We start from the raw sequence: 14,921 nt of genomic DNA, 5'->3' as shown, positions 1-14,921 counted from the left end.
AGGCCAAAAATGAGAACATAGGAGGTCAAGTCAGAAGAACAGGGAGAGACAGCTGTGCTGCTGGATTCCAGAGACCCAGAGATGTCACTTCCATACATCTATCCATCCACTCATCCATTCATCTATCATCCTATCATCATCACCTTCTCAGAGACCAGCCTGTGGAGGGCGAGGGTCTCCTCAATCCCTGGCCAAGGTCCAAGGGTGGTCACCAAGGAAAGGTGACCAAATAGACTAGAAGAAGCTTTGGCTTAAAAGTTAAGAGCACTGGTTCTCTCCTTGGTCTGTGACTATCTAGCTGTGTGAACCCAGTCACATGACTTGACCTCAGTCTCCTCACCTGTAAAATGGGAACAGCTGGACCAGAAGGTGGGTGGGGGTTTTCCAGTTCTGACATTCCATGGCTAAGCCTTCAGCCCCTGATGTCACAATATGGAGCTGGACCTTGATTGGCCCATAGCCTCACTCAGCTCAGCTGTTCTCTTGGTCATGGGCACAAGATGGACTTGCCATGGACCTTTCCTACTTGTTCTCTTCTGTTATGGGCAGCTCTTGCCATGGCTCAGTACCAAGGTCATCAGAGCTTAGGTGGGGCTGAGACCTGAAGAAATATGGGAGCAGAAAAGGGGACCAGTCAGGGGCAGGCCCCTCCCGGGACATCATTATGTCCACCTCCTTCTCCACAGGCAGGTTCTACAATGAGACCGTGGCAAAGGCGTTCCTGCAGTTTTATGACCAAACTGCCCAAATTGTGTGGAGCCAGTTCATGGAGGCCACCTGGAACTATGTCACCAACATCACCAAGAAAAATCGGGAGGAGATGGTGTGGTACCACTTCAATTCCAGCCCCTTCTTCCTTGCTCTTCTCGAGGATCGGGTGGGGGGGGGGATCCACATCTTCTGCCCCTGTCCAGACCTAGAGGAAAGAGGGAATCCCTAAAGGACATGTAAAAGCAGGCTGCAAGCTCTGGGCCTCTTGGTGGCCCCCAAAGCTCTCTGAGCAAGAATCTCTTGTTTCTTTCCCCTCATAAATATCATCTCCTTGCTTTTAAGGACCCAGACTCCTTCCCTTCTTGTAGCAAATCTTCAGTGATTCTGAACCCTCAGAGGATGCTTTTGGGGGGGGGGGGCGTGACTCTGGAGCTCTATGTGGGCCCTTTCTCCCTCCACCACCTTCACATGGTAAGTACGGCGACCCTCATTCCAGCTGCACAAGGACTCAGAGAGATCCAAGCACATGCTGTACTTTGGCACCCAGGCCCGCCTGTTTAAGACCTCCAGGTTCCAGGACCCGGATGTGAAGCGCCTGCTGAGTAAGCTGCTGAACATAGACAAGGCGGCCCTGCCCCAGGACGAGCTCCAGGAGGTGATGGACGGAGCCCCCAGGTCTCCAGGCACATGCTCCCCACCCCAGGGGTGGGTGGGCTGGCCGGGCTGGCCGGGCTGGCCGGGCGAGAAGCAGAGGTGTCTGGGCAGAGGGAGGTTGGCAGGCAGGGCCAGAGCTTCCTCTGGGGGAGGAGAGGAGCAGAGGCTGGTGGGAAGCTGCCTCAGGCCTACCCCTCCCAGCTGGTGGGGCTAGCACTGGGGGTGGGCCCCAGGGCACAGGCCTGCCCTAGGTGACACCTGCTCCCGCAGTACAATCAGCTTCTGGCCTACATGGAGACGACATACAGCATGGCCCAGGTGTGCCTGAATGAGGGACCCTGCATGCCCCTGGAGCCTGGTGAGCACCCAAGCCCAGTCCCCTGTCCAACCGCAAAGTCTCTGGCAGCAGCCCTGTCCACGAGCCTACCCCGACTCCCATTGCCTCCCTGCCCCAACCGCACTCACTTGTTGGAGAGTGGGGGTAGGGGGGCTGCTTTAGGCAGGTGAGGGCAGAAGACAAGCAGAAGTGGGTGGGTCCTACTTTGGCTTTTCTGGGCACAGACCTCCAAGAAGTCATGGCTACCTCCCGCGACCAGAAGGAGTTGCTGTGGGCCTGGCAGGGCTGGCGGGATGCTGTGGGTCGTCAGCTCCGTATCACCTTTGAGCGCTATGTGCAGCTCAGCAACAAGGCTGCTAACCTCAACGGTGAGGCCCTTACACTACCACCACCACCCCCAAACCCCCCAAACCCCTGCCACCAACCCATCCAGCCCAGCCTGTGCAGACAGCACACAGCACAGGCCTTGGTGGAAGGGCAAAGCAGAGTCTGCAGGGAGTCAAGGCAGTAGTAGAACCTGGAGATGGGGACCCTGAGCCCTGCAGCTGGGAGAAGCAAAGGTGGCTCATTCACCATTGGTCTGCAAACATTGCTTGAGCACCTGCTGTGTCCCAGGTCCTGGAGAGGTTCTAAGGATACATAAGTGAAAAGACAGAAAAGATGCCTTGCCCTCCTAGGTAGGGCTTACAGTCTGACAGACAAGATTTGTGCAAATGCACATCTCTGGACAAATGCTGAGAGAGGAGAAGGGGAGGCCTCTAGACATTTCCCCAAGGCCTGAAAGAAGGCAGACAAGAAGTGAAAGAGCCTCCTAGGCCCCACGATGGGAGGATCCAGTCTTTGGGAGGATTGGAAAGGAGTCCAGTGGTCTTAGGGCTTGGACGGGTGGGGATCAAGGTGGGTATGAGGACCCAGACCTTACCTGGGTCCTATTCAACCAGGCACAGTGAGGAGCACCGAGGGTGTACTTTGCTAAGTGCTTTTCCACCCCTGATCTCATCCAATCTGAAACGGTGACCTTGGGAGACACGCTGCCCATTTGGCAGATGAAGACCCTGAGGGGGAGGGAGGTCAAGTGCCTTCCCCCAGAAAGTGCCTGCGTCTCCTGCCTGCCAGGCCAGGACTGAAGGGAGGGTGGGTGGTGAGTGCCTCTCTCCTGCCCTAGGTTACAAAGACATGGGGGCCTTGTGGCGGTCCAAGTATGAGTCTGAAACGCTAGAAGACGATCTGGAGCAGCTTTACCAGGAGCTGCAGCCACTCTACCTGAACCTCCACGCCTACGTGCGCCGGGCCTTACATCGCCACTACGGGCCCGAGATCATCGACCCAAGGGGGCCCATCCCTGCCCACCTTCTGGGTAAAGCCCCAGCTGGTGGCAGGGTGGGCTGGGCGGAGTCGGCCTCCCAGCTGGCACTTGGTAAAGGGAGAAACTGTCTCCTGCCTCCCCTGAGTCCCTCCACTCTCCTTCCAGGGAACATGTGGGCTCAGTCCTGGGTGAACATCTTAGACCTGGTCCTGCCCTTCCCAAAGAAACCCCCTGAGGATATCACAAAGATCATGAAAAGCCAGGTTAGTATACTGCCTCCATCTGCCCCTGCCTGTTCTGCACCCCCGGGCACAGCCCCATGTACCCACTCTTCCCCACAGCACTGGAAGCCCTCAAAAATGTTCGAAGAGGCTGAAAAGTTCTTCACCTCCCTGGGGATGCTTTCTACCCCTCCCAGCTTCTGGAAAAACTCGATGATGGAAAGGCCAGCCGACGGGCGGGAGGTGGAATGCCATGCCTCTGCCTGGGACTTTTACAATGGCAGGGACTTCAGGTCTCACCCTGCGCCAGCACCACTCTCCTGCCCCACTCTCACTCTTCTTCCACTCCATCCGCTTTCCCTCTGTCTGCCTGTCTTGGGAGGTGTGTGAGGAGGGGTGTGAGCAGGGCTGGAGCCAGGCAGCAGAGGGGGATGCAAGCTGGCACGTGGGTGAAGGGGACCTGGAGTGAGAAGGGACAGCACCCAAGGCCTCGGTGGTCTCCAGCCCAACTACCCCAGTCCCTTAATGGAGTCCAAATGGAGAGACCTCCCCTTCTCCCAGGGCCTCCCCATGCTCCTTGACCCCTGCCCTTTAACCCTAGGATAAAGAAGTGCACCGAGGTGACCGTAGAAGACCTGCTCTCCATCTTCCACCAGATGGGCCATATCCAGTACTTCCTGCAGTACAGGAACCTCTCTGTGATCTTCCGCGCAGGCGCCAACCCAGCCTTTGAAGAGGCCGTGGGGTCAGTGATCACCCTCTCAGCCTCCTCCCACAAGCACCTGCTCAACAGAGGCCTTCTCAGTCACCAGCACCAAGACTCAGGTGACGGGAACCAAGAGGACCGTAGCAGGGCAACCAAGCCTGAGGCTGCAGCTCCGGCCCTCTGGGCAAGCCTAAAGGGAGGGAGAGCCAGGAGCCACCCCCTGACTGCCCCACCTTCCCCAGAGGAGGAGGTCAATTTCCTGATGAGCGTTGCCCTGGAGAAGATTGCCTTCATCCCTTTCTCCTACCTGATGGACCTGTTCCGCTGGAAGGTCTTTGATGGCACCATCCAGAAGAATGTCTACAACCAGGAGTGGTGGAACCTCAGGTGGGGAGGACGGCTGCCCGGGCCTCTCCGCCCCCTCCCACCCCTGGTGGGTGAGGCTTTCCGGGCAGCTTTAAGGACACTGCCCATTTGCTGTAGGAAGCTGTTGCCTCTCCTTGGAGGGCAGTGTTAGGTGTGCCACGCTGGTGGCACTTGGGGACCATCAGGGGTAGTGTTGGCTGTTTGCTGTCACCAGATAAAAGCGTCTGTACTACAGTGGATAGGGCCAGCATGGGCAATTATGAGGCCTCACGCTGCATCTGGCACCAGCACTGAGCAGACCTCTTCACCTCTCTAGGGTCCCTAGAAGTGGCCCTGTCTGCTCCTGGGTGGCTGGGAAGCTCACATGAGGGTGCACCTGGGCTCTTCCAAGAATAAACCATTGACCACTAGGGAGGCCCACTTGCTCCTCCTCTCCCTTCCTATTCCCTTCTTAGTGGGGCTAGCAGGAGCATGGCGGCTGAGCTCTTTCCCTTCCATAGGGAGTCCCCATGGGAGAGAGGCAGGCCCACCGCCCCTTTTCCTGCTGCCCCAACACACATGCACAATTGCCTCTGGTTTAGCAACCTCAGGCATGTCCAAGGTGAGAACTGGCTGCCAAAAGAGCCCACCAGCAGTCAGGGAGCACCACTCTTGAGTGAGGGGCATCCGTGTTGCATTTCCTTACCAACCACTGGCGGTCTGATGGGATAATGAGTGCCCATGGCCAGGGCGTTCCACCTCCACCAGGCCTCACTCAGATTGACCTGTTCCAGTCACAGCATGGTCTAGAGTGGCTGTGAAGGGGCTGCGAGCTCTGCACGAGGCCTTTACATTTCTTTGAATCTGTGCAACATCCCGTGGTCATTCACAGAAGAAGAATGTGTGACCAGCCCATGGTCACACAGCAACCCAGGGTGGCAAAGCTGGGTGCTCCTTTCTCTATCCACTTATTCTCCTACCCTGAACCCCAAATTCAAGTCCAGTCCTCACTAGTGAAGTTGGCAGAGTCTTGACTTTGTACCCTTCTAAGTGCAACCTTACCAGCCATCTGGGGTACCTGCAGGGGCCCCTTTTCTCCCAGGGTCAATGGCACCCACCACTATCAATGATGGAAGCCAGGGCCTAAGGGACAGAGGTGGCAACTTCCTGGACCTGAACAAGAAAGGCTCTATCAACTGGGAGCCACCTTCTGACTGTCTGGCAGCCCCAGAGAATGGCTTGGAGGCAACCAGTGCACCAACAATCAAACGATGAGAACCTTTCATAGGCTTTGTCTCCTTCCCCAAAATTTTATCCCATTTACAGACAACATTTTGCAACAGGGATCAGTGACAATCATTAACTTTTGCACAGTCACACAGCACAGAAGTACAAAGCCAGACCTGAACTTGAAAGTTAATGTGATCTGCCAGTGACTAGTTCTACGACCTCCCACCAGTTCCCTGACCTCTAAACTTTGGTCTCCTCATCCGTAAAATGGGAATAATAACAGTGCTATGCCACAGAGATGCTATTCTGTTTCTCCTTGGCCCTTCTTGCCAGATGCCACGACCTTGTTGATTGGTCTGTAACCATCTCCATTGTTAGCATTAGAAGCAAGACCTTGCCCAGCCCCTTCCCTCCCATGTCCTGAGAACCAAGGCTGTCAGTGTCTTAACATGGTTCCTCCACAGAGGAAGTCAGTGTTAACTACTGTTATTATTTGATTCTGATTCCCAATCCCATGTGTTTTCAACTCATTTAATCTCTAAAAATGCATTAAGTGTCCTGTGCCCACTGAGTCCAGTTTTGATGGCTGTGCAAATATGTCGAAGGGTAAGGCTCTGAGAACCCAGCTGGGTGGTACTAGCATCCTATTCTCACTGGCAGGTTGAAGTACCAGGGCCTGTGCCCCCCCATCCCTCGAACAGAGGAGGACTTTGATCCTGGTGCCAAGTTCCACATCTCTGCCAGTGTGCCCTACCTACGGTAACAGTCTGGGCCCTGCCAGCAGAACCAGCTCTGGGAGTTGGAGGCCTAGGAATCAGGCTGAGGATTTCCAGGAAGGCCCTAGATCCAAAGGTCTCCCTGTCTCCCCTCCCCCATCTCTTCCATTGGATTGAAGAGCCTCCTGAGGGCCACACCCTGGGATAATTTGGGCTTTTAGATCAGGTCCCACATGGAGGGCTGAGATGTTGGGAATATTCTAAAGCACCCCTGCTGTCCAAGAGGAGGGCAGGAGAGGAGGAGGCAAGGCTAAGAAGGAGAGCCCCTGCAGTATTCTCAGGCTAGGCTAATGTGGGACCTTGCCAGAGGAGCCTCTGCCCAGCAAGACTGGGCCCTAGCGGAGCCCTCGGACAACTGCATGTGGGAGTTGCCAGGCTCCAAATGGCTCTGGGCTTCCCACTCCTGACACCAGCTCCCCAGCCTGCCCTCACATTTCTCTACCCAGGTACTTCCTCAGCCTCGTGCTCCAGTTCCAGTTCCACGAGTCTTTGTGCAAGGCCTCAGGCCATATAGGGCCACTGCACCGGTGTGACATCTATAACTCCAAGAAGGCTGGGAAGCTCCTGGAGTGAGTGCTCTCCTTCCTTACTTGTTCTTAACTCTTCTGCCGCTGGCTGGAAGCCTGTCCCTGGCCCCCTCTCCTCCCTAAGCCACTCTAGGCACCCTGAGCAAGCCTCATTGACCTTATAATTTGGTGGAAGTTTGTCTTTGTGTCATACTGTAGTCTCTCCTACAGTAATTGGAGCCCATTTCCTTTTGTGTAGCCCCTTTATGGTCAAGAGAAATGGCTTAGCCCCTCCTGCCCTCTCTCTCTCTCTCTGTCTCTCTCTCTCTCTCTCTGTCTCTCACACACACACATACACAGAGTCATTCTCACACCCACATACATGCACACACTCACATGCAAACTTCACACAGTCACCACCACACATACACACACGTGTGTACATATGCACCCACATGCACAGACTCACACTCACACATACCAATAAATCAGACTATCCCAGGTGGGAAGCCACTGCTGGAGTCCTGCCTCAGCCTTCAGACTTTCATCTGAATCCCTTCATCCTTTCCTCTCAAGGTGTTTGCCTACCCTTAGCAGCATCTGATGCACCCTTGGGTGCATACTGCTTTTCCCACCTCTTCTTGGAGGTGCCTGCATCCAGCTCCCAGGCTGATCCAGTTGCTTTCACACCAACCTCAGGGTGCTCTGGTCAGCATGTAGTCCACTTCGACTCCCTACCCCCAATCTTTTTTCCTGCACTTTGCCTCCAGCCATCCTTTCCGTTCCTGCCTCTGTGGGGTTGGTTTTGGTCCTGAAGCAAACATGGAAGGGTGGGAGGCTGACCCGATGGTGGGAAGCATTTGCTAGTAGAGGCTAGGCTCTCTCAGGAGCACTCTTACAAGGTCTCACGTTAGCAGCTTATAACGTGCAAAGTGGATATGATTAGCCACATTTCATAAATAATGAAGCTAAAGCTAAGAGAAATAATGTGATTGCACATCACTCATCTAGCAAATGCAAAATCAGACTTTGAGCCTCAAATGGACTGTAGAACACATTCTCATCCATGCTATTGCCTCCACTAATCAAGGGATACAGGTCTGGTCCGAGGTTAGATCTAAGTCTCTAGATCTCGGTCTAGAGCAGCTAGACCTAGCAGGTCTAGGTCTGCTGGCTCTAAAATCAGTGCTCCAACCACTGACATGGTCTTTTCCTCACTAATTTTCAGCCCATTTCAGTAGATCCATTGCCCTAATTGGTCAAGGTCATCTTGAGTTTTACTCCTCTATCCCAGAGGATTAATATAGCCACATCATTTGGTATCCTTTGTGAATTTAATGAGCATATTTGTGATTCCACCACGCAGTTTGTCAGTAACCACTAGGCCAGATGGAATTGCAGGACTGATCCCCTCCCTGGCTTTGCTCCCAGGGAGGGCTGCACCTCGCATGCTGATTATCAACCTAGTCTGTTCGCTTTTCCATCTTTTCACACTACGGGGGTTTATTGTAGCCAACTGTCCATGTTTGAGCTTTCCTGAATGTGTGGAACATGAGCGGCCTTTCTGCTCTCTGCATTCGTGTCTCTAGCTGCCCATCATTTATTCATTCAGCAAATATTCACTTGTGCACATGCCAATCAGCCTACCCTGTGTCCAGCAGGGGGCAATGGGCCACAGGATAAATCAATACCATAATACAAGAAAGGAGCAGGTGCAGTAGGAAAGGGCTTTGGTGAACATGCAGAGGGTGAAGAGGTCATGTCAGGCGACCAAGGAGGGATCTCTGTCCCCCAAAGCAGGCGTGCAAGAAATAGCAGACATGTTTTCTACACATCAACTCACTTTTAATGCTGAGCCTTCACCACTTGATTGGTGGGACATTTGACCTCGGTCATCCTCACTTTCCCCTCTCCTACCACCACCCCACCAAACCAGGCCACACAAGGCTCACAGGATCTGACTTGGCACCAAGGCATGTAGAGGCCCTGCGAGTCATCACTGGTCATTGCTCATCCATCCTCACACATTGACATCAAACCCCTGGATTCCAGGGAAGACCCCAAGTTCCACATTTAGGACTTTGAATGCTATCTCGATATCTTCTGGGCAGAGGGCAAAGGAGAGGGCTCTGAGAAAGGGGGATGTCGTGAGATTTGGGGAAGTGAGACAGCAGCAGAGTGGAATATAGGTTGTGTGTGTGTGGGGGGGGAATGAGTACTTGTGGAGGAGAAGAGGTAGGGCAAGATTCTTGGCTGCTCTTTTACCTAATATATCTTAGAATTTGACTCATCTTCCTATATGTGATTGCTCTGGATTGGTTCTTCTGGGAATGGAGAGTTGAGGTGGACTTGGTCCAAGTTCCCAAAGCCCTTGGCTCGTCTGGCCAGCCATGGTAGGCCTGACCTTGTCCATGGGGCCCGTTGCTGGCATCTTGGAGCTGAGGGTTCCAGGAAGTGACCAGTTGCCACCTTTGCCAGTCTTGCATGCTGGCCACATTGGCTGTGAGCTGGGCTTTAGTCAAACCTCTTGTCCCACCGAGCCTGAAGGACTGTTTCCAAATAGGTAGATTTCCAATGGTTGAAAATTTCATCCCCCATCAGATCCTTCCTTGCCCCCAGGACCCAGTATCTGATAAAATCCTCTTACCTGCAGTTAGTTGTGAGATTTTGTTTTGTTTTTCTTTTAGTCTTGATAACTTTTCTCCTGCACTTCTCTAGGATCTTTCTTTAAAAGATTTATTTATTTATTTATTTATTTATTTATTTATTTATTTATTTATGAGAGACCCAGAGAGACAGGCAGAGATACAGGCAGAGGGAGAGGCAGGCTCCATGCAGGGAGCCTGATGTGGGACCTGATCCCGGAACTCCAGGATCACGCCCTGAGCTGAAGGCAGACACTCAACCACTGGGCCACCCAGGTGTCCCTCTCTAGGATCTTAACTATGTATATCTCTCATGGTTTCTGTCAAGGGTCCACTAAATTTTAGTTTCCCCGTCAATCTTTCTCCTCTGGTTATGAAGCGATGCATGCAAATATGTGCGTGCTACAAAGCCCTCTTTCACCACCAACATGTGGCTTGATCTGCACCACAGTGAAAGGCGGATATTAATAGGGCCCATTTTACTGATAGAGAAACTGAGGTTAAGAGGGGATGAGTTGATGGCCTGAGGTTATAGGCCCATAAGTAGCACTGCTGAATCTTGAAGCTGTTCCTGTTTGTCTAGACTCCATGGTCTGACTTGTGGGTCTCTAAAGCCCATCTCTTTCCTGGTTAGATGGGGATACAGATTAAGAAGGATCAACGAATGTCCCCCCACTGTCTCCATAGGGGGCCCTGGTGGGGAGCAGCCCAGAGCCCTGGCTTCAGCACATTCTGTGCCCCCACCAAACCTCAGGCTGGTCCCCTTGCCACCAAACACTGGCGTACTTTGAGACACAGCTGACATTTGTGCAGTGCTCCAGGCAGTACACAGAACACATCCCACGCTCTCGATCTCCCTAATCCTCTCAAACGCTCCCTGTGAGACCAGAAGGGAGTGGCTCCTCCCCTACTGACACAGAGCACCTTATGGGAAACAGCGCCTCAAGACTTTATACCTATCTGAGTCCAGGAGAATAATAATCATCACAGTGGCAATAACAATAACAAGCAGCTAACATTTATTGCCTGCCTACTATGATCCCAGCATTGTGTCTATTTAATCATCATGCCAGTCCGAGGAAGTAGTGCTGTTATCTCCATTTTACGAATATGAAAACTGAGACTCAGATAGGTTAAGTCACTTGCCTGAGGCCCTACAGGATTCGAACCCAGGTCAGTCTCATTTCAGAGCTTGTGATTTTATCCACTGCACTGTGCTCTATGGGAAGATGTCTTTTCTCCTGAACTTCTCTAGAATCTTTTTTTTTTTTTAAGATTTTTTATTTATTTATTCATGAGAGACTCAGAGAGGCAGAGATACAGGCAGAGGGAGAGGCAGGCTCCATGCAGGGAGCCCAATGTGGGACTCGATCCTGGAACTCCAGGATCATGCCCTGAGCCATAGGGCAGGGTTGGGCACACTGAGGGAATCTCAGCAACACCAGCTGATGCTCCCACACAGCCTCACAGCTGTATCCACTCTCCCAGGGATGTCCTAAAGCTGGGTTCAAGCAAGCCCTGGCCAGAAGTCCTGCAGAAGATAACTGGGCAGACCCAAATGTCTACAAAGGCCCTCATGACCTACTTCAAGCCCCTGCTGAACTGGCTGGTCACCGAGAATGTGCGGCAGGGGGAGATCTTGGGCTGGCCAGACTTCAGCTGTACCTTTGAAGGTTTGATAATCTGACCCTGACGCCAGCTCTGGTATAGCCGCAAGCCCTACCCTAGCCTGCCCTGTGCCAGTCCCCACCCCAATCCAGCCTTAACCCTTAGTCTGTCTATGACCTGGCTCCAACAAACAACAGCATTGTTCCTACGTGACCCAATCTGCACCTGATGCAGCCTTGGCAAGACCACGGCCCATGGCCTAGCCACTGGCTCAGTTGCTTCCTTGCACAGCATTCAGTTAGAGTGCCAGGTTGGCATCTGAGCACAGAGTGGGCTTCTTTTCTCCTGAACCTTGCACGGAGCCACCACTGGGCACCATGGGGATGGAGCGCTAGCTATGCCCATCTCCCCCTCCTCTCCCTTCTACTCCTCTTTCTCACTCTCCTTCCAGGGCAATGACCTCACCTATGCCTTGGAAGGTAGGTGCCTGAGGCTGAGGGAGGAGGCCAGTGGCAGTCAGGTACTCTGACTTCCAGGGGACACCCCAGGGCTCCCTTCCTCATTTTATCTGTTCTGTAAGACTCCCATGTCTTCTACAGAAAAAGACACAGAGAAGGTGGCATTTCTGAATCTAGAGCTGGACCCTGACCAGGCCAAATATGGGCAGTGGGTGCTGCTGGCTCTCAGCTTTATCATGTTCCTGGCAGCGCTACTGCTGGCCTACAGGCTATACTTCCTGGAAAAAAAGTCACTGCCTCAGGCAACCAATGCTCCGGCCACGGACGCCCAGGCCAGCGGTTCCCGAGATACCAGCGCACCTGAGACACAGCCCAAGGCCTACTTCCTGGGCATAGCCATGGACCCCCGTCTAGTTGCCAAAAGACAGTGGATCCTGCTAAGCCTCTGCCTCATCCTGATGCTGTGCTCAATCAGCCTGACCATTCGGGTTTTCATGCAGCACTACAAGAAGCCTCCGTGGATGAGAGCTGAATGGTGGAGCTGGGACTAGACACCCGTATGACTGGTGAGGCTGGAGGGCAAGAGGAGGGTGACCAATGCAGAGAGGACTAGAGCGCTGGAGAGGGGACAACTTGCATGCATAGTGTCTAACTGCAGTGGGTGCAATTGTGGCAGATCTGGGTACATGGGGGTTTGTAATTGTGTGTATGGAACTGATGTATGTGAAGCCATGTGCACCAGCTACTGACTCTGTGTGATTCCATGTGTACCTTGGATGCCAGACCAACCTCCTTCCCCTAGGGAGGGCTCAGGAACCATGGTTTTAGTGACCCAGTGATTGTTTCCCTCCAATCCATCTCCTACCCCAATTCATGTCCCAGACTTCTTCACACAGTCTTGTTTTCTTCAGGAGCCCAGCTGTGGGGCTGGGCCAGGACTGCAGTGCCCAAGGTTTCTGGCTAGAAACAGGACGCTGCTTCAGTCCCTGTATAAAATGTAGAACTGGACATTCTGTACACATCACTGGTGCCCAGTTCACAAGTACTGTGCTCTATATGCTATCCAGCACATCTTTCTGCTGATTCTCTGGCCTATTCTGTGTTGAGCTGCATAATCCAACCCCAAAAGCTGCTTGTCAGCTTCATGAGATGCAAGTATCCTCACAAACTATCCCACGGCCCTCCCTGCCCCAGTCCAGGCCCTCCCAAATAGAGACAGTGGGTAGCTGGGCACCAAGCCAGGCTTGATTAATAATTGACTTATTTAATATTTAAACAAAGCTCATCTCTAGCCACTCTGCTCCAGAGATGGCCTTGTTCAACACACACACCTGCTGCCTGGACTGTTGCCCTGGGAATCAAGCACAGGGCAAACAGCACCTTTCCAGGCTCAGTGGAGGAGGGAAAAACAGGATGGAGAGAGCTGTAAGAGGACATTTGGGAAGGGACAAACTTGAGAAGAGAGAGAGAGAGAGAAAGCCTCTGCTCTTTCCCCTTCTAGCCCTTTCTTTCTAGCCTGGGTCTTATCACCATGGGGATGCCACATCCAATATATGTGGGCTCCTTGAGTCTGGGAGTCAGGCCCCAAGGAGCTCTTGGGGAGGCTGCAAATCAGTGCCTGTGAGAGATTAGGGGAGTCTTGAGGCAACAAGCACCATAGCCAGTAATCACAGAGATGGGGCACTAGGCTGCAGTTGAGTTGGTGGGAGGGTGGTCAAAAGGTAGGACTGGCTCTCTCTAGATTAATGATCTGAACCCAACAGTCAAGAGTTCAGGGGATAAGAGGGACCAGGCTGAGATCTCCATGGACCCTACCTCTGCCCCACGTTTCAAGAAGTCTTCATCTTGAGTTCTGACTGAGGCCAAGCCAGCTACAGGCTCCACAGCAGTCTTGACTGATGTCTCTGTCACTGCTTTTGCTTTACTGTGCTATAATGTCCTCATTTATCTGCATTACTAGCTGTTAGCTCTGTAAGGGCAAGACACCCAGAGGGTCTTGTGTCCCTGTATTACTGTCTTCAGGTAGCACAGTTCCAGATAATGTGGTGGAGACTTGGAAAATGTTTGAATGAGAAAGTGAATGAATGAGTATCCTACTGCCCAAGTCCTTCCTCAGAGCCCACGAGAAACAGCCCCACCTTTCATCCACAGCCAGTCTGCAGCCCCCAACAAGGGGCAGCCAGGACAACTCTGCCCCCCTAGGAGGCCACACTTGCAGCCCTCCCATTCCCCAGCCACAGTGGCCAACCAGGCCCCCATCAGGCATCGTGGCTCTGCGTGGCAAAGGCACACCCAGCCCGGGACTCCAAGCCTCTCATCTGGACTCCAGCAAAAACCTCACTGAGCCTCCTTGTCCATCCTCTCTCCCCCACCCGCCATTGTAAATTTTCTTTCACTGGAATATTTCCTTCGTGTCTAACTGCTTAAGAACTTCGTTGTCCATCAATTAAATCTAGATGTTCAAAATGGCATCTGAGGGTCTTTATCAATTTCTCTTTTGTCCAAACCTCACCTCTCCCAGGCCCCAGCTTAGCCCACTTGCCCTGATTCCACCACTGGCCTTTGCCTAAGGTGTATGCCCCATTTGAATGCTTGACTTACAAGGCCTGACTCAAAACTGTTCATTGGACCTTCTGCAAAGCTCCAAGACCACCGAGATGCTCAGTGAATAATAATCCTCCTCTTTAAGAAGCCTCTTTCAATAAACCTCACCCCATTCCCATCTGCTCTTTTAGTGTATTCATTTTCAATCAGTACTCAGACACTTTTCTCAGTGGTCACTCACTAATAGGTGGTTTTCAATCTGTTCTCCCCCTAAGCAGTGCCTATATGCTAAAACAAAACCAAAAACAAACAAAACAAAACAAAAAAACCTCTCAGGCCCCTGAAGAAAGTACCTTATTGTGTATATTTTTTGTACACCTTCGTATGTACTCCTACCCCATTTTCCCAGGGCCAGGGCCGCGTTGAGCTTGCCATTTTTTTTTTTTAAATTTATTCATGATAGACATAGAGAGAGAGAGAGAGGCAGAGATACAGGCAGAGGGGGAGAAGCAGGCTCCATGCAGGGACTTGATCCCGGGACTCCAGGATCACGCCCCCTGCCAAAGGCAGGCGCTAAACCTCTGAGCCACCCAGGGATCCCCGAGCTTGCCATTTAGGAGCTCTGCATGGGCACTGGGATTCAGCTGGAGGGCACGCGGTAAGGGCGGATTAAGGGTTGTTTAACCCTGAATGAAACAGCAAAAGACCACCTGAGGGCTCTAACAACTCTTGCTCCTCCTCTCCCCACCCCCCGCCTAAAAAGACCCGGCCAGGCAACGTCTGGGCTGCCCTTCGGTAGCCGGAGAGGGTCGGAGAGGGGCTGAGGCCACTGGCCAGTGGGATATGAGCAGAAAGAAGCTCCTGAGAGGAGCCC

The 14,921-nt window shown here is 52.8% G+C and overlaps 1 protein-coding gene across 2 annotated transcripts; it reads left to right on the top strand.

The window, feature by feature from the left end:
* The first annotated feature begins 432 nt into the window (after nt 1-432).
* LOC100856208 (angiotensin-converting enzyme-like protein Ace3) lies at nt 433-13,972 on the top strand. 2 transcript variants are annotated; one of them, XM_038546923.1, is made up of 15 exons: nt 433-588; nt 687-823; nt 1,208-1,366; nt 1,636-1,723; nt 1,927-2,070; nt 2,868-3,059; nt 3,174-3,271; nt 3,350-3,522; nt 3,831-4,054; nt 4,178-4,322; nt 6,171-6,269; nt 6,733-6,855; nt 10,926-11,110; nt 11,645-12,069; nt 13,655-13,972. In XM_038546923.1, the coding sequence occupies exons 1-14, from the start codon at nt 501-503 to the stop codon at nt 12,052-12,054; spliced, it is 2,265 nt and encodes a 754-aa protein (XP_038402851.1). In that variant the 5' UTR covers nt 433-500; the 3' UTR covers nt 12,055-12,069; nt 13,655-13,972. The 2 variants fall into 2 exon arrangements, with proteins under 2 accessions (XP_038402851.1, XP_038402850.1); XM_038546922.1 differs by having other exon boundaries at nt 3,831-4,322.
* Nucleotides 13,973-14,921: the final 949 nt, after the last annotated feature.

This window comes from Canis lupus, chromosome 9 (genome assembly GCF_011100685.1).
Source record: "Canis lupus familiaris isolate Mischka breed German Shepherd chromosome 9, alternate assembly UU_Cfam_GSD_1.0, whole genome shotgun sequence".
NCBI classification, from domain to species: domain Eukaryota; kingdom Metazoa; phylum Chordata; class Mammalia; order Carnivora; family Canidae; genus Canis; species Canis lupus.
Note: the sequence above shows the minus strand (reverse complement) of the source record. Positions and strands in the feature narration are given on the sequence as shown.